The sequence below is a fragment of the Trachinotus anak genome, unplaced genomic scaffold, assembly GCF_046630095.1.
Source record: "Trachinotus anak isolate AG129_WGS33_773 ecotype Australia unplaced genomic scaffold, CSIRO_AGI_Tana_v1 ptg000031l, whole genome shotgun sequence".
In the NCBI taxonomy this organism is placed as follows: domain Eukaryota; kingdom Metazoa; phylum Chordata; class Actinopteri; order Carangiformes; family Carangidae; genus Trachinotus; species Trachinotus anak.
In genome coordinates, this window is record NW_027273882.1 from 7,777,698 (window position 1) to 7,805,684 (window position 27,987).

A 27,987-nucleotide genomic window follows, 5' to 3' on the forward strand; every position below is an offset into this window, starting at 1 on the left:
TGAGTTAAATTCTGTCAATCAACAAATCAAAGAAATCAACTTCTCGTTTCAGCACCCGTCCTGATCAATGTGCATCACGGTCGATAGCTTCAGGACCAACTTTTCAAAACCACAGATTGGACAGTCCCATCCACTGCATGTTGGGACTGGTCAGCTGTGTGTCGTCAGGGTTTGAACCTGACTACAGCATAACCTGACCCTGAGCCTGTTTTATACAGAAGAGCATTGCACTCACCTGAAGGAAGAATTTGAGATGTTTCCTCCTAATGACATTTGTGTCTCATTATCTCATAATGTGTTTTGGTACAAATCAGTTCAGTCAGCTGTTGAGGCAAAAACATCAAACTAAGCACAGCAGTGTGGAGTGATACTTTCAGCTCATCTCTTCGCCCCAGCAAAGTCAGCTGATGCAGCCTTAAATGGCACGCACCATATCCAGCTGAATTCAAGCTAAGCTACGGTACAGTTTACAGATCGCAGGCTGGTACCAAACCTCATGCTACTTGTGCTGACTTGTGCTCTGAGAAAAGATGACCTCTACGGGTGGAGGCCAGCTGTAACGAGGCAGAAGTCTGAGGCCGTAAAAAGCCAGAGGGCAGGTAAACGCAGGCCTCACCTACGTCTCACGTCCACATGTGGGTCACATATCCTCAGCTCCACTCGCCGTGTCTCTTAACTGGACCGTTCCATCTGTCCATCATCTCAGGATCTTTGAAGTTATGTCGCTGCATCGTTAATGTTTACGCCTCCATCACTTTGATTGTCGCAGAGATTTATTGTGCTCCTGCACCAGTCAGCAGTATACCTGCTTTAGTGTCTGGATTTATGGGAAGCCTTCAAGTGCTGCTCATGCTCCTGCTTGTGTTTGGATGCTTTTCTTGTCACAGTCCATTTAGAGCAACTTTGCCAACCGAGGTTAACGTCCACAGAGTAAATCTTCCAAATTTATTGTTCGGTGCTGTTTTACCTTCTGCCATTAATCTGACAAAGGCAGGAAAAGCTGTGAGACTGTCACATCTGGTTCTCCACCTGGGGCTCGGGACCCCTCTGGGGAAATTACATGATATGTACAAAAATAATGATTTTTTTCTTTCACTGTCCATCAGTTCATCAAGCTTTGTGTCCTGTTTGTTGAAGGATATCAACGGATTTCAGCCGAATAGAGCTGAGGTGGTGCTGGTGAACAGCAGCCACCACATTCAAATGTAATATTCTGAGGTACCTCCAAAAAACAGTTTACCTTGAGCCTGAATTGGGACCCAGTCAATGGGTGCTTTCAATTTGGCTAACCGGACCCTCACATTAAAACAAACACACACGTCCAGCACAACCGCATCTGGAACAAAGCCAGAGCCCATCACAGTTTCAAAAATGGTTATTTGTCATTGTAAGATTTTTTGTTAATGATGTCCATGGCAAATTTCAGCCATTAGGTGATGGAAAGAAATTAAACAGACTAACAGACAGGATTGATGTTCTTTAAACTCATAAAGTTTTGACTAACGTGTTATCAAACAGTTGAACATTTCCACATCCAGCAGTTATTAACATTAACATTCATTTCGACTTGTGTCTCTCTGATGATTGTTAGTTCATATTCACTCTCCTTTTATCTCTGTTGTGGTCTCCTCCAGCTCCTGAGAACAACCTCTGGCTAACTGTCTCTCTGCTGCTGTCTGCCGGGGTTTATCAGAGCTTTGTTGCTAAAAAAAAACAAAACAGCTGCTTTGGCTAGAAGGAAGTTGATTAAGACTGAATGCAGTAAATGTGCTGTAAAACCAGCAGCATGAGCAAAATGAGGCTAAAAAGCTTCGTAGAGCTGCAGAGTTGGCGTTGATTCTCAGTGAGTTTAGCACTACAAGCAAAGTCTTTACATTTGGTTTAGTCAGTAATTTTATTTCATTATAACATCAAAAATATGCAGAGCTCTGTGTTTTTTAAGAGGCGACAACCTGGCTCCAGTTTTTAGGTAGTTGGGTCTCTGCTAACATAAACACCCAACTCTTTTAGTTTTGTTTTTTTCTGTCAAGCTCCAAACATAAAAATGAACATGTATGTTTCCCTCTGAATGTAAAGTTGTCAGTTTACAGAAATAAGATGCCATTAAAACTGTACATTTCATAGTCGCTCCAAAATAGTTGCGATGCCAGAAATCTAGTAGGTACATCCACATATTAATCTGAAAGTCCAGTTTAAGCTCAAACATGACAGTGGAGTCCAACAATCAAAACACATTTTTGAGAGGAAACATGTGACACTGTAAACGCAGCCACTGCTTTCACATCTAAAGCTGAACTGGGATCTGTGTCATTTTATTTACACGCTGAAGACGATGATGAGGAGAAGGAGCAGAGCAGGTGGTAAAATGGTCAGCAGGAAGTTTCGGCCGCTCTGTGACGCAGCGCTGTGTTCAAAGTGTGTGTCCATTCTGCACTCGCTGCAGTCTTCACCACAGAAGGAGCAGGTGGGCATGTCCCCCCTCCAGTCTGATTTATACGTCCTCACCGTCCTCCGTCCTGTAAGGTCAAGTGAAAGGTCAGAGGTCAAACATGAACACAGCTGAACATATGTTTCTTCGGTGTCTGTAATTCATTTGAAAGATCTTGAGATACGAGAAATATTTTACATAGTGGCTTCTGTACTTAAAAGTTGGAAATAAAGATTTTTGAGGCAAATTTACTATTTTGTGAATGATGATGATGATGATGATGATGATGATGATGATGATGATGATGATGAAGAATCAAACTGACTTGAATTGAGGTGTATAATTGGTCAGGAACAGGAAGCGCGAAGCATGAGTTACTTTTAGACACATAAAGCAACAAACTACAGTGAAAGTGAAAATATGAGGAATGAAACAAAGTTCTCAATAACTTCTTCTGTTCCTCTTAGACATGATCCTCCACCTGCCACTGGTAGTGTGTCTGACTTGTTTGACTCTGTCCAGGTGTCCATCCAATATATCACAACTTTTCACTGAATTCCAAGAAAATCAGACAAAGAAAATGCTAATTGACCTGCATTTCTATGCTAATATTAGGAGTTGGTTCAACGCGATGAACAAACAGTGGAGATAAGTCTCCTGTCGGTGCCATTAAAAAATATAATTACAACAGCATCAAACCTCAAACTGTGAAAATAATGAAGAAGAGGCTGATGAACATCTGGAGTTTCTGTTTCATTAAAGTGAAGAAGACTCCGGTCTCCTCAACGCTCCACACAGAAGTTATGGAAGTTTGAGTGATGTAAGGTTTAAATGCTCACCATGATTCAAGCCTGTTTCTATTACACTTTGTTACTTTTGGTTTTCACACCAGCACCTCAGCCAAGCCTAACAATAGTTTTACAACATTTTGAGAGTTTTTAAAAATTTTTATTTTTATTTTCTGCATTTCCACTCTGCACCTCCAGTATTCTTTCGGCATCCCACTGCCAACCATTAACTTTAGTCACTGGTCAGCTGAGCATTTACAACCTCTGGTAATAATTGGTGATAATAATTATCAGTCTGCAATCAAATGACCTGTTTTACTGTCTTAATATGATTAGTGCTGGCTGTTTGATAAGATAATGATCTCATAATTACAAGACAGAGGCTCCAGTTTGTTTCTTTGGTGAATGTAGTGTGATCCTGTGGCTGAACACTCATACCAGTACTAACATTGGGAGAAGCAACTACACAAAAAGCTGTGGACTTACTTGGTTCATAATAATCATAGATGAGAACAGTTGCCTCCTGGACTTTGGCGACTTTATACTCCATGACCAGAGGAATCAGTAGGCACAGCTCATCTGTCGTCACCTGGAAACACATTTACCTCTTAGATTCTGGTCTTTCACTTCAGACGGAGGAACACCAGTCAGACACACACATTGTGTCTGTGGTACAGTATGTTTCCGTGACACCTACAGAGTCCAGGTACAGGATGACTTTCCCCGGCTGCGTCTCCACTTTCTTCACGACGCCGTCGGTCTCGATGGCGTCCGGTGGCAGACTGAAGCCACTCAGCAGGCCGACCTCCAGGATGGCCATGCCGGTGGTGTTCAGACCCAGGCCCACTGTCAGGCTGCAGAGGGCGACGCGACAATGTGAAGACAGTAGAAAGTCACATCACTGAATAAATGAACTGGCCTTTATCTCTGTCTCACTGCAGGCTTTACAGACTAGAATATCAGGTTATCATTGTCTGAATATAAACTAATAATAATAATAATGATAATAATAAACTTTTTGTATAGCAGCTTTTATATATATTTTTTAAATGTACAATTACAAATTTGACCTGTGTTGCTCATATTTAGCAGCAGACTCATTTCACAGAGCAACGAGCAAATAAACAACAGTTTTGAAGTCAATTCTTTTATATCAGAAAATTGATTTAGCAACTTTTCAAAGGTGAATGGATATTTACATACTACTGTTTCCAGAAGTTTATTTTTAAATGTTTCATTTTGTTTCTATGCAACCCTTGTCTCAAACTGACATCTGGTATTTTATGATCTTATTGACTTACATCTTTACTGATTATGTTTTATTGTTTGTAAAAAGACAATAAAAGTTTGACAGATTTCACACACATGTTGTTGATTGTTAAGCTGCATCATACAGTCGGTATGTGAACAAACAGGAACAACTGTCAATTCAATTAAATTTTATTTATGCTGCGCCAAATCAGGACACACATTATCTCCAGGCACAGTGCGGAGCGAAGTGGGGACTGTTCAATATCACAGAGAGAAACCCAACAGTTGCCACCATCGGCAAGCACTTGGCAACAGAACCAGACTCGCGGTGGGCGGTCGTCTGCCTCCAGTGGTCGGGTTGAGAGGAGAGAAATTGGGTGAGAGAGGAGACAGAGGAGGGACGAGGATGGGGGGGGGGGACGACAGCTGCTTACCTGCTGCAGATATACAGATGTGCTGTGTTTATTTCTGAGTCAAACAGCTCAATGGAGAGATGAAACGCCTCGTGTTCGTCGACCTCTCGTCTCCTCCTCACCAGCTCCTCATTCCTGATGTTGTAAAACACGTTCAGCTGCGGGAGGAGGACGAGAGGGAGGAGAAGGATCAGGCACCGAGCAGCTCGGTTCCTTCAGGAGGTGCTGTTGTCACGGACTCAAGAGTTTTGAACAATTTCTACGACTCCATGTTTGGTGCAGTTTCAATAACACCTTCACACTGTTCTCAACAGGAAAAAAAAAACACCCAAACGAATCTGACAGATTTTTTTAAAGAAAAATGAAACCAGATTTTAGAAAAACATTGGTGAGTTGATTTGCATTGGAAACTCTTTTCTTTACTGGCTGGTTATTTCACTTGTGTTTTTTCTGAAGACTCCAACCAAGCAGGATCAGTAGCAAGTCCAGCATCAGACCCACAGACTTCATGTCAGTGGACACAGAAGCTGTTTTGAATTACTCAGCAAACTCGAGATGTGCAGGATGATTCAGACGTTTGGAACCACGATACATTTTTACACTGGTAGGAAATTCCTGCTGATCCACTGAGAAACAGCAGTTTCCATTATAGCAAACAGATTTCTGTCCTGGTACCTGAACCAGAGCGAGTCCACGACCCTCTGCGGTCACCTGGAGGCGCAGCTCCTCCTCTGGCTCCATCTGAAACAAAGAACAGCCTCCAAATTCTTGTGTCCAAACTCCACTTCAGTCAGTTCACCCAGAGCGTTAAACTCAGTTTTTAACAGCAGAATTTAAAACAGTCGTCTGATAAATGTAGATTTTAGATTCAGAAGTTTTCAGGTAAGAATCTGAACCTTAAGTGATGACCACGCATACTGACAGGTGTACGGTGGCTCACTGCCATCAGAGATGAGTGAATGTGTGAAAAGGGAGCAGCACTTTGTGTAAAAGAGCTGCTGTATATAAATGTAGTGCACTTATAATCCTGTGGCTACTTCTTTTTAAGGGGTCAGAAGCCAGGAGCTATAATCTACATCATCATGCTCCAAGAGGATGAACCCTGTAGATTTTAATGACCCCTCAGGAGAAACTTTATATTTTAGCTGCAGCGCTGCTCAGGCTCATTAACACCTGCCTCACCTCCGTCTGACCGGACTCTGCACTTAACCCCAAGAATCCAGAGATATGCTTTTAGGATCCGGATCATATCTGGAGTTGTTTTTTATATGAAATGTTATAATGCTGTGATCGGTGCATGTCCAGTCCAGATTTCATCATGGGTCAGAGTTTGAAATATCTCACACTGCCAGATAATTTTTCAGCTCGTGTTTAAATGATTTAAACTGTGTGATCTCTGGTGTCGGTGTACCTGCTGACTCTGCTGGAGCAGGTAGTTGCCCTGGTGGATGTGGAAGGAGGCGACGGGGGCTGAAGCGTCAGCGTTCACCCCGATGGTGAGATCGACGTCGTGAGAAACGCCAAGAGCCGCGAACGTGGACAAAGCCTGCAGAGCCACGACTGTGTCCTGAGAGACGAGAGTAAGGTTCAGCCCCACACATCTGTTGCAGGATATTTTGTTACAGTAAAGTCACTCGGACTCCTGCACATCAGCGTGTGTGACTGTAGCTGCATTTCTGACATTTCACATGTGTCTGTGCATCTGTGGAAGAATTGAGGAATTTCTGCCTTCCTGGGAAAACCTCTCCGTGTTGCATTCGTGATGCTGTATCTGGAGGCTCTGACACAATATTTAGATGTTTTTGTTTCTTTGTAGCATCTGTCATGCATGTTTGTGCATGAGTGAGCGTCCATGTGTGCTGAGGGATTCATTCTCCTTTAGTCACCACATGCCCAGACGGCCAGTCTCCCTCTGATGTGACACAAACCACAGTTTAAAGCTCAAATGACAAAGATGTCAATTTCTCTTTTTGCAGAAATCCAGATGTTTTAAATAAAGTTTGCTTGCACCTGCACATTTAAGACAGAGGCGATGTGAACAGGAAACACAGGAACTCACAGATGATGATGAGATGATTTTCTTGTCCATCAACTTGAGCTTAACACTCTTTAACCTTCTGGACTGAAATACTTTCAATCCACTAAACGCCACCAAATAACTGAAAACTGCTAAAGCTGATCAATGAGACCTTGTTGATTTATTTGCGTTACTGAACCTGAGTGCTTCCAAATCCTCCCCTGTGGTTCCGCTGCCGACTGAGCCACTTCATGAGGCTCAGACCGTCCGCGACGTGACCCAGTTTGTGCTGAGTGAGCAGAACGTAGGACACCATCTCCACATCTGCAGAGCGCGGCTGCCACGACGACGACAGGCCGGCGTCTGGGGAAGACCACATTGGCACGCCATCTAGATCACAGAGGACAGTCACACGAGATGCAGCCATTAGTAAAATCTGAGGTCGTTTAGTTAAACTCCAAATAAAAGACAAAGAGATCCAGAAACAAAGATGGAGCTTGAAGAAAGGGACAAGATTTTCCCACCAGAACGAACGAGGGTGTTGATTTTTTTTGTCAGAAAGTTTGATTGGTGGTTGATGTGTTTATTGCTGCATATTTAGTCATGAATATTGAATATCACTGAGATTACTCAGATTTCAAACAGTGTTTTTGTGAACTGAATAAACCAAACACAGCTACAAAGACAAATGTAAGAGTAAACATTTGGTGCGACCTGCTGTGTGTTTACCAAGAAAACCACAAATGGTTTGTTTCTACATTTTAAATGTGTGTGTGCAGAACAAACAAATGAGATACAAATTGTTCCTCAGAGAGCTTTAGAGGTGTTGGTGGGTGTAACTTTTGAGCCAGGCTAGCTGTTTCCCTCTGCTTCCAGTCTTTATGCTAAGCTAGGCTAACTGCTTCCTGCCTCCAGCTCGGTGCTTAATGCACAGATGTGATACTGATATTAACGCTCGCTCACAAAAACGTAAGTAAATTATGGTAATTACCAAAACGTAGAACTCCTTTAAATTTTGGAGTTAATCTCACCTCGTATCTCAGCTCGTCCAATCAGTTCGCTGAGAGCTGTGTTGGCGCTGGAGCTGCCGGACAGAGCCAGAGCGTAGATGAGCAGGCTGAGGCTGTAGTTACTGGGCACCCCCAGCGCCAGCCGAGTCTCCAGGAACAGCAGGGCCGCAGACACCTGGCTCCCATACTGAGCCTGACAGACAGAGAACAGGGCAGCAGTTCAGCTCAGTGGCGTTTATGAGTCTTGTTAGGAAGTCGTGTTTTTTTAAACACATCTGTAGCCACATTAGTTGGTCCAGTTTCACTGCTCATGAAGATTAAACAGGGATCTTTATTGATCCCTGTGGGGTAAACAGACATGAACCAGAGAGCTGTCTTATCATCAGCTTGTCAGTCTTCTGTCCAGCACCTGTACTGAAGGTGCTACACAAACAGTGATGACCCTCACCCTGATGTCACTGTCCTCCAGCAGGGCGATGAGGACGTAGGCTGTGAGGGAGACGGGGCCGTCCTGGCCTCCTTGGAGCTCGGTGTGGATGACCCGGCCTGGCTCCTCGAACCTCCCATCAGCCCCCTGCTGGAACGCCAACCAGGCCACCGCTTTGTGCAGCACGTTGGCGTCGATGCTGATGAAGGGCCGCGCCTGCAGGAAACACCTCAGCACGAAAGCAGTCAGCCTGTGGAGATGGAGTTTCTTTCATCAGAGTTTCTGAAAAGCTGGAACACATTTAAAGGTAAATGTGTGAACTACTTTATCACACACCAGGTACTTCCAGATGGGTCCTGGTCTCCGAACGCACTGAAGGAGCCGTCCACTCTCTGATAGGACAGCTCTCGCTCATAACCTGAGGACAAACAGCAGAGATGATACAGCGTTCACATTAATGTCTGGGATCATAAAACATTTTTTATTTGTATGTGTTAGGAAGTCAAATCAGTCAAAGGCAAAAAACTGTGTCAGTAAATCAAGCTGTGAAAAGAATTTTGTATGTTCCAGGGATGAACCAAACTTTGGTCCTGTAAACAGGTGAGTTCTATAAAATTCAGCCGTACAGTTGTCATGAAGGAGGAAATTATCTCTAGAGACCAGAACAGTTTCTGTACCAGGCTGTAAACATGTTTCTTTCTGCTGTAAAGTTGGACATTTGAACATGGGAGTCTCTGGGGACTGACTCACTGTTGGAGCCAGACTCCAGTGGTCGTTACAGGAACTGCAGCTTTTGGCTCTTAACATTTTCATATAAATACAATTAAAATGAAAATAACGTAATGATTTGTTCCCAGTTCCTTGATTCACTGATGACCTGGGCACCGCTCTCTGCCACAGTGTCTTTTTTTGATACAACCACCAGGGGGCAAGTTTGAGTTTGTAAATTTCTTACTTTGGCACCATCTGCTGGTACTAAGAACGACACCGTGTGAACAGCATGAGCCTTTTCCACAGCTGTTTGTGTCAAAAACCCTGAATCATAAACACACAGTTGTAGCTTCAGTGTAACTTTCAGAGGAGACAAATGTGACTGTATCGGGATATAAGAAATATTTTGACTATATATTACCAGTGATTCATGACAAGACATAATACATAATATTTACTATTTACTGTCAAATAGGTAGTGATAATTAATAAACCTTTTGATGTTATTACATTGTATATTATGGGTTTTTCTGTATCCAGTACCTTTCCCACTGAGGGTTGGTGGATGTGCATCTTCTCAGAGCTGGTTATGACTTATGAGCATGTTACTGTGACCTTTTCTACCTTTCATCATGTAGTCTGTGGCTCTGTCTGTGGCGTCCTGTCTCGTCTGTCCCGTGGCGCTCAGGTACTGGAGGACGTAGATGTTTGGCGCAAAGTTGATCATGTTCTGTTCGCCGCAGCCATGAGGCATCTGGATCAGAGAGTCCAGGCCGCTGATGGACGGGCCGAGGATGTCGCCTTCGTCACCGCGTAAACCAGACAAATTAGAACATGGTGAAAAACAGTGAGAAGAGCAATGTTGACAGTTTACTGAGCCAAACTATACCATCACATCATATCCTCAGGCTGAGAATAAAAAAAGATGTTTTACTGCCGCAGAAGATCAGTGATGCAAATATTATGTTGATCTGGGAGCAGAAGGATTCTCACTGGTTGTATTAAACCTCAGTGGACTGAGTTAACCAATCACAGATAATCTTTAAACTAAAATACTTGTGCATGTGGTGATCTTAAAGTGCCTCCAATTATTTATCTAATTATCAATGCACACTGAACCCTGTCTTACTGATGCACATTCAAGTCTTTATATATTCAAAGTGGCAGTGCATAATAAACGCTGGAGAGAGCAGAGCTTATTTCACATTAGTATTGTATTGTATTGTTGTATCATCTGATTGGATGTGTTTTGAAATGTCAGCTGCAAACTTTGTCGAACACTTTCAGAAAACTCAGGTTCACGGAGTGTGAAGTCATCTTTCCACTGATCCCACCAGCAACCAGCTGCTTCATCACAAGGCTCCTCCTCGTCACTGCCGATGTGACAATTAACCTTTAACATCACAAAATCTCTGAATCTGACTGTTGCCATAAATATCTTCCATGTTCGACGCAGGACAGTACAGGAAAGTATGACCTCAGCCTGCTGCTGCATGTTGTGTTGCACATGTGTTTTTGTGTAGAACGTCTGCACCTTGTTATATGGAAAAGTACCACTGCACAGCTAGCTGTTTGAACGTGTGTGTTTCATGTTTTCATCGCCCTAAAACATAAAGAAAGGCCCTCTGGTTATTATGATCCATGTTGTTTAGTACACGTGTGTCTGATGTTCCAAACCTGCTGGAGTCCATATGTGTGTCAAACTGTAGGTTTGTGTTGTTTGTCCAGATTCATGCCCATTAGAAGTTAAACATCAAAGTCATGTCAGGAGAGTGAATTATGTCTGTATCTATTAATTACACATGGTTTCATTTCATTTTTCATATTGTGGATTCATCCATCGGCTTCCTGCAGCTTATCCAGGTTCAGGTTATTGTCACAGCTGTGTACTACTGATAAAAATGTGATACATTAAAATGAATCCACAGCTACTTCTAGGTCTTAAAGTCCCAAATGGTTTTCATTGCTAATTTTCATATGTGTGACAGGTGTTAAATTGCATCAAGTGTGTTATTTTGTCTTGTTTTTTTAAGCTATTTACTCTACAGATTCCTGATGGTTTCTATGCAGATGATATATATATTTATTCACACATTTATTCATTTATTTGGTAGTCACTGTATCAGATTCATATGTCCACAGTTTAGGGCCAGTAGTTTTATGGCCCTGTGGAAAACTAAGCTGAACCTTGGATCATATGTTGTGTTTTTGGAAAAACTTTAAATCCTGTCATTAGCTTGTCATTGTTTTCTTTTGGAATCAGCCTGAGACCTCAGGTGGTCTGAGCCTGAATCTGTTTCAGCAGGTTTTGACTCAAGGTTCGTCCTCGGTGTGTTTACATACCGACAGCCGTCAATGAAGCTCGCTCGCTGCCCTCCACAACATCTGCAGGGAAGGTGAAGGTGACGTGTCTGGAAAGGCTCGGCTGCGATGCAGAAACCTCCAGCAGCAGCGAGGTGGAGAACGACTGCTCGAGTCCTTCAGCCTGCAGAATCCGCAGCCGTGAGAAATGGACACACAATGCACAAACAAACACGGTGAGTAATATTTCTGGGAAAAGCAGAGCTGTGACACAAGATCAAGACAGGTTTCAGTGGAACAGCAGATGAGGTTTGATTTCTTAAGAAGAGTTTTCTTTCTGTTTGTTTTGGAGCTGCAGCAGTTTGATGGACACTCTGATAAACACAATGCGACAGGTCTGACTCGCACTGGCAGTGATGTTTTGTTGAGCAAGACGCTGAACCTCTGATTCTAACTTCACAGGCTGTTTCACGTTCAGTTAAAAGCTAAATATTCTAACACAAATTCAGCAAAACTGTGCCTTAAAGAAAAATTCGGCATCTAGGGAAATCTTATTTGCTTTTTCTGCTGAGAGTTATGTGCCATAACTATTACTTGATAACTTTTCATTTAACACATCATGTTGTTTTAACAAGGTTTTCACATGGATAAAAAAAAAGAAAAGAAAAAAGGCACCACTTTGATTTTGGAGCTGCTGAAATGTGGATATTTGAATGATGACAAAACCAGGCTAGCTGTTTACCTCTGTTTCCAGTCTTTGTGCTAAGCTAAGCTAACCTGCTTCTAGCTACAGCTTCATATTTAGCACAAAGACATAGGAGTGGTATCAATCTTCTCATTTAACTCTCAGCAACAAAACAGAGACGTGTGTTTCCCAAATTGTTGAATGATTCCTACAACTGCATTATGATGTTATTAATCACACTTAGATACTGCTTATTAAAGTAAAGTATTACTATATTTCTATGTATTGTGTTATACCTACACATATAAACAATTGCTCTCATTTTTTACTGTGTGATTTTCTCACAGCACCTTGACGAGCACCGTCGTGCGGACCAGGTCAGACGCTGCAGACGACACAGCTTTCACAGAGATGGGGATCTCTCCGAGGACCAGCGGCCTGATGGGAATGAGGACGGACGTCCCGCTCTCGCGCCCCACAGACACCCGACGAACACTGGGCATGGAGAGCTCCTCATTGTCCGGGAAGACGAACTCAAAGGCGTCGCTCTCTGCTATAATCACCATGACCTGTCAACAAAGACCAGGAGAAGACACCCAGATCATGTTAAACCAGACACAAAGAGTGTGGGAGAAACAAAAGAAGCATGTTGTTGTAACCAAATATCAACTTAAAAAATCATTATGAGAACAACAGCTCTCTGAGGGTTTGATGTGATCTTTTATTAAGCTTTTATGTGTTGAAGGATTTAAAGATTAAAGAGAGCCTGGATCTGTCTGTATCATGTCCTCAGAGGAAGCAGCAGACGCCGTAAAACCACTGATGCTGTGTTAGATTTTAGCAACTTGACGCCGAAAACAACCCCACTAACCCCACTGAACCAGATTTATTTCACAAAAGTCACCTGTATTCAAACAACTACTGTGTTCCACTGTCGGTACACATTGACATATATCATACTGTTACAATAAACAGCAGATAAAACATGACTTTCATTCTGCCTCTTGTGTTCACAGTGACCTACATTAACATCACCAGCACAACAGCACAAGACCTGCAACAGCTCAACGATTCAAATTAAAGTGAAATCATGTGAGTAAACACAACTGAATTTGGCACGAGATAATCCAGTAAAGAGATTAGGATTGTTAATGATTTGATACAAGGAAATAGTTTAATGTCTTTTCATCAGATTCAGACAATATATAGAATGCAAATTAGTGTAGTGGAGAGACTTGGAAATCTGAATGAGGATGATTGGAGTAAAGAGATTTATCTGTCTCTATCTTGGTTACATGAAACACAGTTTTAAACAAATTCAATACCCAGGTATTTCCAAGGTGTCAAGTTTAATGCCACCTACTGTACAGGACACGTTGTTGGGAGGGTACCTCAATAGGGATCAATTCAGTTTTCAAAGGCTCATCCATTTTACTGAAATGGGTTGAGTCTGAGTGTAAACGTATTTAGGATTGTTCCTTTAGAGGAGTTGTCTACAGTCCTTTTATAAACCAGGTAACACAGGGGACTGGAAAAGCTTTGTTTGCAGGAACAACTAAATAAGATCAGTTGCTCAATAGAAAATCAAAGGAATAGTGTTTTCTCGTCTTGCACTGGCTTGACATTTGTCTTTGTTGCAGAGCATTGAACTGGCCCTGTGTTGTTGCTGGGGCTGTGCAGAAGTGGGAGGTGTTATTGTCAATGATTTTGTTTTGTCTTGTATGTATAATGTCTATATATTTGTTATGGAAATAATAAAATATAGTTCCACTAATTAAACTTACCAAACATTCAGTCAGGAGGACTGTCCAGACTCCATCTGGGGAATATTCCTCTATGACTCATGGCGTGACTACCCCCAATAGAAATGATGATGTCACAATGGAGTCCAGTCCCCAAAGACTCCTCACATGTATGTTCAACTCTTTCTACTCTCCTTTTATAGCCAGCCTCTATCCCTTCACCATCCGACATCTCTATCTCAATTGGGCCTCTGAGACATGGCAATGAAGAACTATGCGTGGGAATAATCTTCTCTCTTATTCCCTTAAACTAAAGCAGTGAAGCAGCTGCAGTGTGGGCGTTGATCCCTCAGTCCTTTAAATGAGGAGACAGACTCAAGAAACTACATCTGAGGGAAAATTTTGGATATCCACCTTAAAAACATCATTATAATCAGGGCTTAATGGGTCCACTGGTCCTTGGTTGAAAACTTTGTGTTTTGGGAGCTGTCTTTTTTAAATTCTACTTTTTTATAAAGGAGTTTGGTTTATATTGTCTAGGGCCATCCATATCACTTCTGTTTGCTTTTTGTATCCTTGCGTAGATATGATGTGGTCTATATACACCATCATCATCATATCACCACACTTATGAATCATCATCATCTTTCATCATCACTTATAGCTGTAGAGTCACACAACAGCAAATTAGGTCATTTTTCCAACTCTGATATGACCCATCGGAGTCTCTCCTTCGGTGGCAGGCATACCTGACCTTGGTTGTCGTGGTAACTATAATAACAGTCATGGCTTTGTTAAGTTCAGGAAAAGATGGTGGTTTGGGTTAAAATAAGTAATTCCTCAACATTAGATGATCTTTGTTGCCATGGTTACAATAACAATAATGAATGGGCAGGGATAATAGAAACAACAAGAACTGCGACTTTCACATGGGAATCAAACACCGCTGTCCTGCGTCATATTCCTGTGTTTTGTTGACCCATCCATCCACCCCAACCTCCTCCTGACGTGGACTTTGTCGTTCTATAAACTACGTCACCGCACTTTTCCCTTTGCTCCTGTCATCATTTCTACAACCACTAGATGTCGCCTAGCAACAAAAGAGCAGAGTATGAGGAGCAACAGACTGACCTCCAGGTCCTGTGGGAGGTAGTTGAACAGAATGATCTCCAGCAGCAGCTCCTCTCCTCGGATGATGAAGGCCGGCAGATTCAAGGACAGGAAGAAATCCTGGAATACTGTGAGCTGCAGGAACGTTACACAGAAGCTGCCTCAGGTGTAAACACTAACAAGGCTATATGAAACACTAATACCAACAGTACATTGAATGAAGTACTACCACCAATATAAGTCTTTCAAAGCCATAAAATCACTGAAGTCACTGAATTGAAATAAATACCTCTGCAGGCTTCTCTACAATGCCCAGACCCAGGTTCTCGGATATGACAAAGGCGGTGGCGGTCCAGGTTGTGATGCTGTCTGGTACAGTTACTGTTACCTCTGCTGTGTCTGAATTACTGCAATAAAGATAGTAAACAGGTTTTTTAAATAGAAACCAATGATTAAAAAACAAAGGATACAACATCTACTGTATATACCTCATATGAAATGTCAGTTAGGGTATTTGTTGTATTTATAATGTCAAAATGCCAACCATGAAGAAGCTCTGTAACTAAATTTCATGCCCACAAAGAGTACAGTTTTGTCTCTCACCCCCACTGAATAATTCCAGAGTTAGACACTGCTATTGTTCAAATTTGCCTGAAAGTCAAAATAAATCAATATAAATGTTATGAGTGGCAAAGAAACATCATTGTTTGCTTGTTAATCTTATTAATATAAACAGTGGTGTCATCTGCATACAGATGCATTTTGCAGTTCGTCTAATCCCATTTAATGAAAAAAGCGACCAATTCTAATTCAGCAACAGGCAGAACACTGTACTCTTTTATAGTTTCTGAAGCTTCACCTTGTATTGGTATCCACCCATATCCAGGTCTCTGGAAAGTTCCAGCGCTCTCGTGGCTCCTGTTGTTGCTGTATATGTGGAACGTCTGTCTGTTCCATGGCATATATTCCCTCCCCTGCTGTTAAGAAGATGAGCGTCTGTTATACTAGCTTTGTACTGTCACAATAGTCATTATATTTAAGTGAGTGTGAAGGGTAAGCTATTGAGTGATGTTGATTTTTAAAACTTACGAAATACAGGCTTCAGTATATGTTCCATCATGTGTAAACGGGCATCAGTCAGCGCCACAAGATCACATGTCTGTGCAAACACAAGGAAGACGTGGAACACATTTCACTCCAGATACAGCTTCTACAGCCACAGGCTGCATTTACATGAAAAAAGTTTTACACTCTGAGCTGAGGTATGCCATAAAGAAAAATGTGAAGTAAATAAATTAAGAGCACACTGAGCACTAGTTGGAAATTTCAAAATGTAAGAGTTCCAATAAGGGTACTGAAGTATCTCTACCAAATAGAAGCACTGGTATTGATATCAGTATTTATATAGTTTAGCTGGTCATCCTTATCTATTATTCTTTTTTTTAAATTAAAACTCTACAGCAAGATTATGTTCTGAAACTAACTAAAGCTCACCTGGAAGACAGAGTATGGATCTCCCATTGTCACCATGTCAGAGTAGGCGTCGGCCATGGAATCGCCATTCTCTTTAATCTCATCCAACACCTGTGAAAGCAACACCACCAACATCCTCAGAGCTGCTATTGTTACAACCTACAAAGACCAACAACACTACGCAGGACACAAAAAGAGCACTTATTGTTTGAAACCAGTTTGAACGAGCTGGGATGAAACAGTCTGTGGTGCTTTCGTTCACACAGAACCGATACCGGGGTGGGGGGCAGCAGATTGGGTTTCATAGGTGTACCTGCAGGGGATGTTATACCAGCAAAAATGTGGGTGTGAGGGTGATGAACATATAGCTGGAGAACTGCTGCTGTTGGAAAATATTTAAGTGGAGAAGACCCTGGTGAGTTATAGCAGCTTCTGGCAGTCACAGATCACAGCATGGACACTTGCATGGATGGACAAAGCATGTTATATGACCAACAAATGTCTTCACATTCTTGTAGGCTTGTAGATTTATCTCTTTGACTGAGGGTCAGATTGAGGACACAGTGAGCTGCTTAACTTTTAGTGTTTTTGAGAAAAAACACATCACAAAGTCAGTCATGAGGTTTATGAATCCTGTTACAAATAGCAGCCACAGGATCACTAATGATTAACATCATGGCATGCTAACACGCTACTATGTTATTTACTATGTTCATGATCTTAGTTTAGCAAGTTAGCATGCTAATATTTTCTAATTAGATAAAACACAAAGAACAGAAGAGGTCAGTGGTGATGTCATTAGTTTGGCAGGGACCTGGTCATAAACCAAAGTACTGGACAAAAAAATCTTTGACCTGATGATGATGTTGGATGGAAAGTAAAGGAGTCACCAGTTAATTAGTGCAATTCATCCAGAGGAGCATGTGGATGTCAACTTCATGATGGTGATTAAGGTAAAGTTAGCAAATTGCCAGTGATTAGCAGTCATTATATGGGAACCATGAACGTCTGTACTAAACGTTGTTCCAATCTATCCAGTACACATCAAGATATTTCACTGAATGAGTAGAAATTTTGACCAGTTGGTGGTAAGACTTAATATCTGCAGCCTATATTCACAACATATCTGTTCTCAACAGAAGGCTATGTATAATTACCCCAGCCTTTCCCCTCAAATTAACTGTAAGTGGTTATAAAGTTAGAAGATTCTTCTGACTGTATCAGCAGTCTCTTCCAAAACTTAATATGTGGCGCTAACGAAACTCTGATGCATCAAGTGGAAATATTGTTGACGTTTTCACCATAGTTGTGCTCACAAATAATCATCCTTGCAAACAGGGTTTTGGCTAAAATTTTAAACTCAGCTTTATGGTTTTGAATCATTTTTGGCTGTGCTCACTGAGTTTGTAATGATGCACTGGGTGTGTGTGTGTGTGTGCAAGGGTTGAAGAGTTCAGTTAAAGGCAGAAAAGGTTTCAGTCATGTTAAAAATATTTTTAACTATGACTATCTCTGTCAGTCAATAAACAGTATACAGACAGCAATTATAAACTAAACAATATGGATGCATTTCACCGTTTTAGGATAATTACATATGCATTCATACATACACTAAAGCTAGCTTTAGTCGATATGTGCAGAATCAGAATAAACTAACACAATAAAGCTGTGCCTCAGCAGAGAGTTCGCAGGTATTCTCACCCTCTCCTCGGTGATGTCGTTGTGTGATCCCATCCTCTGCGTCGCCTTGTCGACCACCAGGATCCCAATCAGAGAGCCAGGCTCTGCCACCGCGACCCTCAGCGTGACCTCTTCACCTGGCCTCTTCATAGTCTTGCTCCAGCTTAGAGAAACCTGCCAATCACAGTTCACTCAGCCATATACCATCATTATACATTCACACATCACACAAATTCATATATCAGTTTTTACACTGTTACACCAGGTAACATAGAGATCAGATCAGTTTTGGATTATGATATGATCAGACTTCAAGACTGTAAAACCCCATAACCATTTTATTTAGAGACTACGTAGGGGTTAACTTCAAAAGATGAGTCAAGTGTGTTCAAATGTATGTTCCAATTAATTTGTGAGCTGAGGACCTCTATGAAAACCACCTTAAAGTAAGTGTTCCCCTTCTGACTGTATAAGAGTTGTCATTAGCTGAGCTCAGTCTCTGCATGGCATCTTTTGTTACAGTTAGATGATGGTTTAAGTAATACATATCTATTTTTATTTCTGAAGGTGCGTAATATAGTCGAGGTGGTCCAATCCCTGCTCGGTCCATGTAGCTGATTGTTGTAATTGAAGAAAGTCAAACTTACCCACTAAATTCCCCCTTTTCCAAACATTGCAAAAGTTTCTCATTCACTCGGTCTCAGCAAATCAGCAAGGCTGCTCCTGTGATGCTAGTTAACATTAGCTAACTCTGCTTTTCTGTTCACTGTTTTCTCATCATACTCACAATAATCACACTCACAATACCAGGCCAACTAAAATATTACTTTATCTTAATTCACTGTGCAAAACCTTATTTTAAAAGCAGCTGACAGGATGGATTACCTTGTTTTGTAAAGTTTGGGTGATAGGCAGCTGGAGCACGTCATTGACGATCTCTCCATTAGAATTCACACAGTAGACAATGATGCAGGCCAGAGGAGCCCAGGAGATTTCTGGGACCAGCATTAGATCACCAGAGCTTTTCCCAGCAGAAACCACCTGACCTCTGCACTTCACCTTCACACACAGAAATAAATGTAAGGTATTATTTAAAGTGTATGGTTTAATATGTTAGAATATTTGAGGTCTAAAATGGTTTACAGTAAGGAACAAGTTGACAGATAGACTGTGACTTTCTAATGTTGTATGATAATACATTTTCTCGATGTGGCATTAATTATAAAAAATTATGTTGACAAAGTGTTGCGCAAGATGGTGAGAATATGCAGTGTAAAAACAAACACAAAAATTAGAAAAAAAGCAGAAAGCATTATGAGCAAAATGAAAGATTAAATAAAATGAAATAAAATAAAATAAAAAGTGAAAATAAGGCAATAATTTATAAAATAAAAAATATACAATTCTAGTCTAGATAATGTGATCAATTCATTTGTGTTCCATAGTTGCACTGTAATGTAAGTATATGGAAGCCCTGAAAAAAGGTATATGAAATAATTGAGGCATGCTCTTTGAGAATTATTAAGTTCCTTACTATGTAGTGAATCTCAGTTATTGGAAAATTCCCCTCAATGTGCAGCAGAAGTGGTGACCCAACCTGAAGAAGGAGAAGATGGTGATATTTTATCCCACTCAAGACAAAATATGTCTAACTTTTTAATTGTGTGTACCTCTGGAGTTTTGGTGGGTTTCTGAATCTGCAGGTAGGACTGACTGGGTGATGTGTAGCTTTTATAGAGCTGAAGAGTGCTTTGACTGTCCTCAAAAGAAGCCTGAAAACATAAAAAAACATACAAATATGTGAAAAGTTTATGTCCTGGTGCTAAATAATCTTACAGAAAATCATGGTCATGGACTTGGTGTAGTCTCAAAACTTTTTTAAAATTCCAATAGTTCAGTTTCAGGCCCTCTAATATCTTTTGTATATTGATCAAACACAAAACATTTACCATTAGATTGTCCTTTTGCCCCTATGTGCTGTAATATTGAGTATCTGTTGCTGTCTTGTCTGATCCAGTAGTTATGTTTTCCAAAATAAAAGCAGCTTTATAGTGCACATTTAGTTGACCTTAGAATGGGTTACAACAAACAAATCTTAAAATCTGTCAATGTGGCTTTTTGTTTCCCGTCTATGCAGATGATACACCACTTCACATTTCAGTTAAGCCCCTCAAGGTGAACATTGTGTTCATTAATTGTATAAAATTATCGCTGTTTTAATGTTAATAGTGCCCTATAGCACAAGACTATGACGCACTTAACGCCATTTTGTACTGATAGGAAAAAATACAGAAAATGTAAAACCAAATGTCAGTCAAACTGTGACATTGTAATGCTCCTGCCAATTTAAAATTTGAGACTGTTTGCCTCATACTTTGTACCAAATTACATAGTTCTTTATAGAAAGCATCACAGGAAATTAAAAAATGACAGACCTGTAACATAAACTCACCAGTGGTGAAAAAAATCACACATAATCTTGTAATTTTACGCTGCATGTCATTATTTTAAGGTTTTACAGTGTGAAGGTTCTGTTTTCTGTTTTGTTACTTACATCAATGGTGAGTGTTTCAGTTTCATTCATGACCTAGATGTGGAGGGGTATGACTCCATCTGCAGGGACAGGAAACGCCATTTCTTTAGGCGGGATCTCCTCTGGGTGAGGATCTGATATGTGTGATGTACGAGGTATAATTTCTTCCATCTCGTCCATTTTCCAACTCCACGGACTTTGGTTTCTCTGCATCACTGACACTTGAACAATCTTTTGCTGATCCTCCAATGACAGTGGTTGACCGTTGTATGTACATATTTTCAGCTACAAAATCAAGAAGTTATTAACTATTGGCAACATGCTATTTAAATTAGATGCTTTATTTAGAAACATAGAGCATTCTGTAAAGTCTATTGTGCATGCTGGTCCTGGTGATCTTAAATAGATTAACAATGAAGTCAAATACAGTTGAGGTGTAGCTATAAAAAGTTTTTCTTTCCTTACCCTGGCAGCAAAGTTTAATGAGGGCCTCAATATTTTGGGATAGCCATCAAAGGAAAGTTTATATTTGTGTTTTGCTAAAGACACCTTTGCCATACTGTTATATGTGAGACCTGAAAGATGAAAAGCATTTGCAATTATCAATAATACACAGCATCAGTAATATTTGATTAACATTCAAACCTGAAGACTAATTAACTGAAATCATGATGCAAAACATGACAGAAGAAAACACCCACACACCCACTACACTGCTAACTGCTAACTAACTAGCTAACTCTCAGCGCCGCTCAACAGCCTCACCTGTCTCTCTCTCTCTTTTTCTCTCCCACCACGCACACAACCTCTGTACTAATCTATTCCTGAAAGGAGCTGCTCTACTCCTTTAACAATATTCTGTCCCAAACTTCTCAAACATACTACAGATCTGACACGGAGATGATAAGTCAGTGTTACTTGTTTTGTTTTCTTGCTACTGCTGCCTCTTAACACTTGATGTGTGCAACAAAAAGTCCTGTAATTAACCAGTGTGTTTTCTGTTATAGAACATAAATATGGCCACCATATAAGAAACTGAAGTCATGCCCTCAGTATTTTTCTGAGGGCATGACTTCAGTTTCTTATATGGTGGCCACAGCTCTGGATAAAGCCATACTGTGAATTACTCTTACTGAGTCTTACCTGTTGTCTATAAATCAACTTTTAAAAATGACAATGTACAGGAAGTCATATAAATAGGTGTAGCCTGGAGGTGAAGTTGTGAGGTAAAAACTGATTAGTACCTGTGAGGTGTTCAGTCACATTAACCAGAATCGTCAGAAACTCGTCATTCATGTATTTGTCATACAAGACCATTTCTAGAGCTCTTTCATTCATTGTCTTGTACGTGGGAACATCAAATGTCAAGTCTCCGGTACCATCAATCTAAATCAAAAATAATATTGATGTAAATTAAAGATATTTTTCATTATTCATTATATTTTTTTACTTCAATGATTAATTGGTTAGTCAAGATAACGTGCAAAATTATGGATACATATTTGAAGTATGGTAGGTAACATAATGTAAATACAGTTATTATTAAATAAGGAAACTATGTGTATGTTGGGTTTATTCAGAGAGTCTTAAACTCAAGATTATATAGTCAGATAATAATCAATATATTCATCAATCTGCCTTCAAATCACACATGAAAATAGAATTACATACCCTTCTATCTTCACCATAAACCTCTACAATACCATGGAAGTGATGAAGGAATGTTATATTCATGCGTCCCTGGACAGGTTTCCCGTACAAGTACCTGATGATGAAAACACAATGATTTTTAATAATCATCAAGCCTCATTCACAAACAAGATTATATACAAACACGCAAATGAAAGTATCAACACTTCAGTGAATAAAAAAAAAAGGTCTCACTTTGCTGTGACGGAGCCCCGCAGGGTGTCCTTATGATAAATGACATCCGGAACATCTATCACAACCTCAAACTTTGGCAACACTGCAACAAGACACAAACATAGACTGATGATAAACATGTGGATATAAAGGTTCTGCAAACAAGATTAAATGAGATTTTAGACAATAATATAGCAGCAAACAGCTACTTTCTATGTGAACATATACTGGAGTAATGCTGTTCTGAGCATAGACCGATGTCACACTTCCTCTGTGTGTGTTGTGATTTGAGTTTCTCTGTTTTCGGTTTTGGTAACTGGTCTGACAAAGTGGGATGTTCATGATTTTGAGACCGTCTTGTTAAACTGTTGGCCACATTTAAACACACAGGCACTGCCCACATGCAAGTTGACACAGTGCAGTATGCAGTGTTCAGGTAAGAATGACCATCCTTCACTGAAGAAACCACTTTTTCATCTAAAGAGAGGTGAGAAAAGAGCTCAGGCCGACCAGCCATGGGGAGTACTGGTTTGAGTCTCAGTTGGGTGGTGGACTGTCAAAACATCCAGATTGTTTGTTTGTGCCACAGCAGATAAATCCAAGGCTCAATTCAGGCTTTCCCAGTCAGACTACTGTCAGAGAACGTTCGGCCAGTGGACTGTCAAAACCAGATTATTTAAGTTTTTGTTTGCTCCATCTGTGTCTTTACCGGCTCCATCAGCGTCATTTATGCGACCGTGGATAAAGTCCAAGGCCTAGCATTGCTGTGATATGGAGCATATCACCGCATTGATAGTGGATGTAGGGGTGGTTGAACAGGGGCCTGAGGTGTGGCTAACGAAGAACCTTTAACTTTTTATGCACTTAAAAGGTACTTAAAATGTTTAATCACTCAGCTTTCATGGTACAACAAAAAGACAACGTCCTCATTGGGCAGAGAAAATGTACAAACCATAATGAGCCACGTTGAAATGCTTCTCACTTGAAACATCCTGTAAAACAAACAGAAGATAAACCCTTTAGATTTAAGTAACAACGTGACCTTTGCTCTGGTGCCACCTGCAGGACAAACTGCCTTCCCTGGTTTTATCATGAGCATTAAGGCCCCATGGGGACACGAGTGTCTTGTTAAGGGATTATATGGAAATTTTTAGAAATCTAACATTTCATTTTGTGGAAAACTAATGCTCTCCCAAGCATTATTAATAATTGTTTGGGCTGCTCTTTTTGACTCAGACCCTCCCCCCTAATAACTCACAATAAGTCCTCCTAATTACAAAAGAAAATATGTGACTTGTAAATCCAGAACAATACCTAAAAGCATTTTCAGCAGGATGAAATCAATTGTCTATTCTTTCCAAAAACTACTAAATCACAGCTGCAAAATAAAATAAGGTTTGGTTAGGTTTAGGCACAAACACAATTGGGTTGATGTAAGGGCGCATTCATTGTCATTCTTACAATAACACGTAGTTAGGATCAGGGAACAATTGGAGTCTTGGTTTACAGAAAATAATATTGACAGTCACTAGGAAATTTGAGATGAACAGCATAAGGTCAGAATAAGTAGAGCAGATACTGACCTGAACAGGTGTTTACCTTTTAAAACTTACCGCCCCCTGTGGGAGGCTTTGGTCACAAGCAGGACCAAACACTTTGTGTGGTTTGGTCTGCACCTGACCCAGTCTTCCCAAAACTTTGACTAATTATACATTGTTTGAAAGCTCTAAGTCTCCTAATTCTATCTGAGCATTAAGATCCTCCATATCAAAATAACACAGCTGTTGTCTTGACCCGAATATGCTCAGACTTGTGGCTACAAAGTGCGTCCCACACTGAAGCTCCTATTACAGGTCTTAGATTCCCTTTTTGTATGTCATAAAAATAGGTGAGGCAAAAAAGAAAAGCTTTCTACTATGTTTGTGTCTTTTCTACTCATTCTAATCATATGGTTGTAAAATCTAAAGCGTTACATTTCAAAGGAGACCAGATTTATGACTTGATTCAAATGGGTTTAAGAACAATAACCTTTTATTTTGGGTACAAAAATGGGGGTGTCAGGTCGCAGGTTAATGTAACAGGTATTTGTCCATCTGTGGACTGAATAAAAACCTTCTAAATAAACAGCAATTGCTGCCAAGCACAGGCTCCTTGGGTCCTGATGGACTGGAGCAGCACAATGTTTTAGCCGACTTCCATGAAACTACTAAAATTAGTTTGTAAGAGAATCAGTCTAAAGTCTCAGATCAAGATACAGCCCACCAACTCACCACCCACTCTACTGGATTACAGTGTTGTACAGTGGGCTCCTCCTGCTCTACCCTTTAGTGTGTAATTTGCTTTTAAAGACACTGAAAATGTCTTAAAATCCTCACAAGTGAAAGAATCTGCCAATAAGGCAAGACAATCATAACATACTCTGCATATCTCCGTCCCCTTGAAAGAGTTCATACATGTTTCATCCAGATGGGTTCACATAGTCCTTGCAAAAACCTAGTAGATACACTTGTCACAGACTTACATTGAGCATAGTGACAATGGTCCATTGACCCAGAGGAGGGTTTTCAGACAGCTGAAACTCTTTGGACACAACCCCGAGGACGCTGTCCACAGACAGCCACTGCCTGAGCTGGTTTCCCCTCGGATCCTGGATCAGGGAGAACACAGACAGAGAAAACAGAAATGATTATCCACTAGGAGTATATCTGCAGATGAATCTATAATGACAATCAGTGTTTGCTGCAGCCTGAAAGAGGAAACTACAGCTGTGATTCTGATGGTGATGACTGAATGAACGATTGCAGTGATGGATTTGTCACTTTTTTTGACAGATTTTGTTTGTTGTGTCAATCGCACTGGACATCAAGTTGAATTTTGTGATGATTTATGTCATGAACACATGTAAACTCTGAAGTCAGACTCACTGTGATGATGATGTCCACTGGGCTGATGAAGGGCTTCCCGTTGTGGTGAATGGACACCGCTCTGATCTTCACCACCTGCCCCGGCAGATAGTTCAGTTTGTCTGTTTGAATGAAGGTGGAGAGGCCTTTGGGGTCAAAGTGCAGCTCTGTTGAGTTGGAGAAAACTTGGGTGCCACCCACGTGACCTTTGACCTCCAGGCTGTAGGGGTGCCAGTAGCTGGACTTGCTGTTGTGGATCTACAGGGACACAACAATGAGGATTTTAATCAGGAAATGAATTTGGTCTTTTCACTGACACGTAACACCCTTCAGAGATAAGAATCCTGCAAAAGCCAGAGGAAGAGAGTTGACTGAAGTATTTATTCTCCTAAAAATGCAAATCTGAGAGAATGAAAAACCCAACTGATCTGGTTGTTTGTGAAAGTGTGTTTTTGAAGCTGCTCCAATCTGGACCCAAAGCTTCTCAGGTGTCTGAAGGAGGGCAGACTGAGATCTGAGCTGTGGACCAGAAAAGAGGCTTCAGCCTCGGATCAGAATCAGAATCAGAATCAGAATCAGAATCAGTTTTATTGCCAAGTATGTTTTCACATACAAGGAATTTTTTCTGGTGATTGGTGCAATCTGCTCAACATCTGCCTGAATTTCACTTGTTTATGTCAGTTTGTGTTCAAAAGCATCAGTTCACACTTCAAAGAAAAGCCACTCCTCCCAGCTGTGAAAACACACAAGCCGTGATTGGTCTGGACTCATTTAGCAAGAAATTTGTCACCGAGAGAAGAAAATAGAACCAACAGTATCCAGAGACAGTTGGTGATCAGAGAAGGAAGCAGCGGCTCGGTGGTTCATATTTTTTTATTTCTATTCTTATTTTAACTTTATATTCTTGCAAGTTTTTATTATTTTACATATCTGTACTTATTTCTGTCCTGTGCTGCTACAAAACCTGAATTTCCCCCCTGGAACATAAATAAACACTGATCTTAGTTCCCCCAAAGACCAAAAAACCAAAAAATCAGATAGATAGATAGATTAAAGGTGACGTGTTATACTTACAGGTGGCAGAGTCAGCAGCTTGGTTGAGCCTTTAAACAGAGAAACAATTGACATCAGTGTTAAATCATTTGAGAGAATGTGAATCAGAAAAACATTTTTTTCTTCATGGGAAACAAATGATTCACCTCCTTCAACTGTAGCTGATTCTGAGGCCACCGTCTGGTTGCCATGAACAATGTGAGCAGAGACAACGACCGACGAGGAGGTGAGGATGGTGACCGACACCGATGGAGGGACTCCAGGACGGAGGAATCTGGGGGCCAGCAGCAGGTAGGAGGGCCGGGGGCCAGGGCTGTAAAACCAAATTATTCTGAGTTACAAGTCAAACACTGTGGAGAGGGAGGTCTCAGGGAGAATACATGTGATTAAAACATTTTCATGAAACAAAAAGCTGTGAAATAACTATTAAAACTCCACTCACTGTTTTTATTGTTTCATTACTTAATTGTTCTTATTACTGGAGTTCATTTTTAATTAATTATAGAGAATTTTCTTTCAAAATGTATTTTTTTATTTTATTACACTGTGGCATTTGCCCCAGTGACACTATTAGTTCATGTTACTTTTTATTTCATAATGTCAGTTTTCATGACAGTGAGATTTTCATTGACCCTGTAATTGTCCCACATCTCTGTGAAATTACCAATGATTTATGTTACATTTCAAAATAAACTATGTAATAATTAATTTGAAATTATAAAAAGTATTATTAAAAGTAATTATGAGATTAGCATAAAAAATATATCTGGCAAAGGTGTTACTGACATGATCTTTTAGTGCATATTTAACACCACAATCCTTCTTTTGTCAATATTGACCCGATCATTTGCTTAATTTCAATAATATCTGGGTGAAATCTGTATTTAATGTTATGTTAATGAGACATGCACCATTTAGACATAAGATACCTCCGCTTTGATATTAAAGACCCTGTAATTGGCCTGGTCCCCGGCTCCACCTGGACCTGCTCCTTTACCTGTGTGTGGCGTTCTGGGCGGCCGTGAGAACGATGAGGCTGAAGAATCCCCACACTTGGAGACACGCCATTTGCATGGATGAACCTCGCTCCTCGAAGTCTCGCTCTGTGCTGGAAGCAGGTGATGTCAGTGGCAACCTTCATACCGGCAAACAGAGGCCACACCTTCCCACCTGATGAACTGAACCAGTGTCAGTTTACCTGAATCCCCTCAGGAAGGCTTTGTTTAAATGCTGAGACTGGGTGTTTCCACACAGGGGATATTTACACTGATCCCACAGAGAAAATGTTCCAGTGATTTTATTTGTGATGAGTCCTAATAAAGACTTATGATGTCTGTATCTCCAGCAGGCACTGGATCAGTCAAACAGTCACAGGGATCTTCATCCTGCTGCCCAGCAGCTCCTACATGGAGCTGGAAAAAGATGAGAGAGTCTCATGAAAAGTAGATGGTCTCCCAAGAGACCCTGACACCTAAGGGCCCAAAGTCTCAGTCAGCTAGACTAAGTTTTCACTGGAACCCAGAGTCCCTACAAAACCTATTCACAGCAGGCATTGAGGTTGAAGGACGTTATTTTTTCAATGCTATAAGAACCACATAT

The 27,987-nt window shown here is 40.8% G+C and overlaps 1 protein-coding gene across 1 annotated transcript; it reads right to left on the reverse strand.

Moving 5' to 3' along the window:
• Window positions 1–1,464: 1,464 nt before the first annotated feature.
• On the reverse strand, window positions 1,465–27,510 carry cd109 (CD109 molecule). The gene is given in 33 exon segments (XM_071467975.1): window positions 1,465–2,516; window positions 3,703–3,805; window positions 3,914–4,070; window positions 4,902–5,038; window positions 5,556–5,621; window positions 6,292–6,447; window positions 7,097–7,287; window positions 7,929–8,100; window positions 8,356–8,584; window positions 8,671–8,752; window positions 9,670–9,846; window positions 11,389–11,530; window positions 12,382–12,600; window positions 14,905–15,018; window positions 15,173–15,290; window positions 15,743–15,860; window positions 15,973–16,042; window positions 16,378–16,467; window positions 18,058–18,210; window positions 18,922–19,095; window positions 19,571–19,633; window positions 19,707–19,808; window positions 20,591–20,854; window positions 21,035–21,144; window positions 21,814–21,955; window positions 22,241–22,334; window positions 22,454–22,535; window positions 23,385–23,424; window positions 24,954–25,079; window positions 25,357–25,593; window positions 26,410–26,438; window positions 26,535–26,701; window positions 27,386–27,510. Coding segments are annotated over 33 exon segments (4,401 nt in total). The 5' UTR covers window positions 27,463–27,510; the 3' UTR covers window positions 1,465–2,316.
• Between the last annotated feature and the right edge of the window lie 477 nt (window positions 27,511–27,987).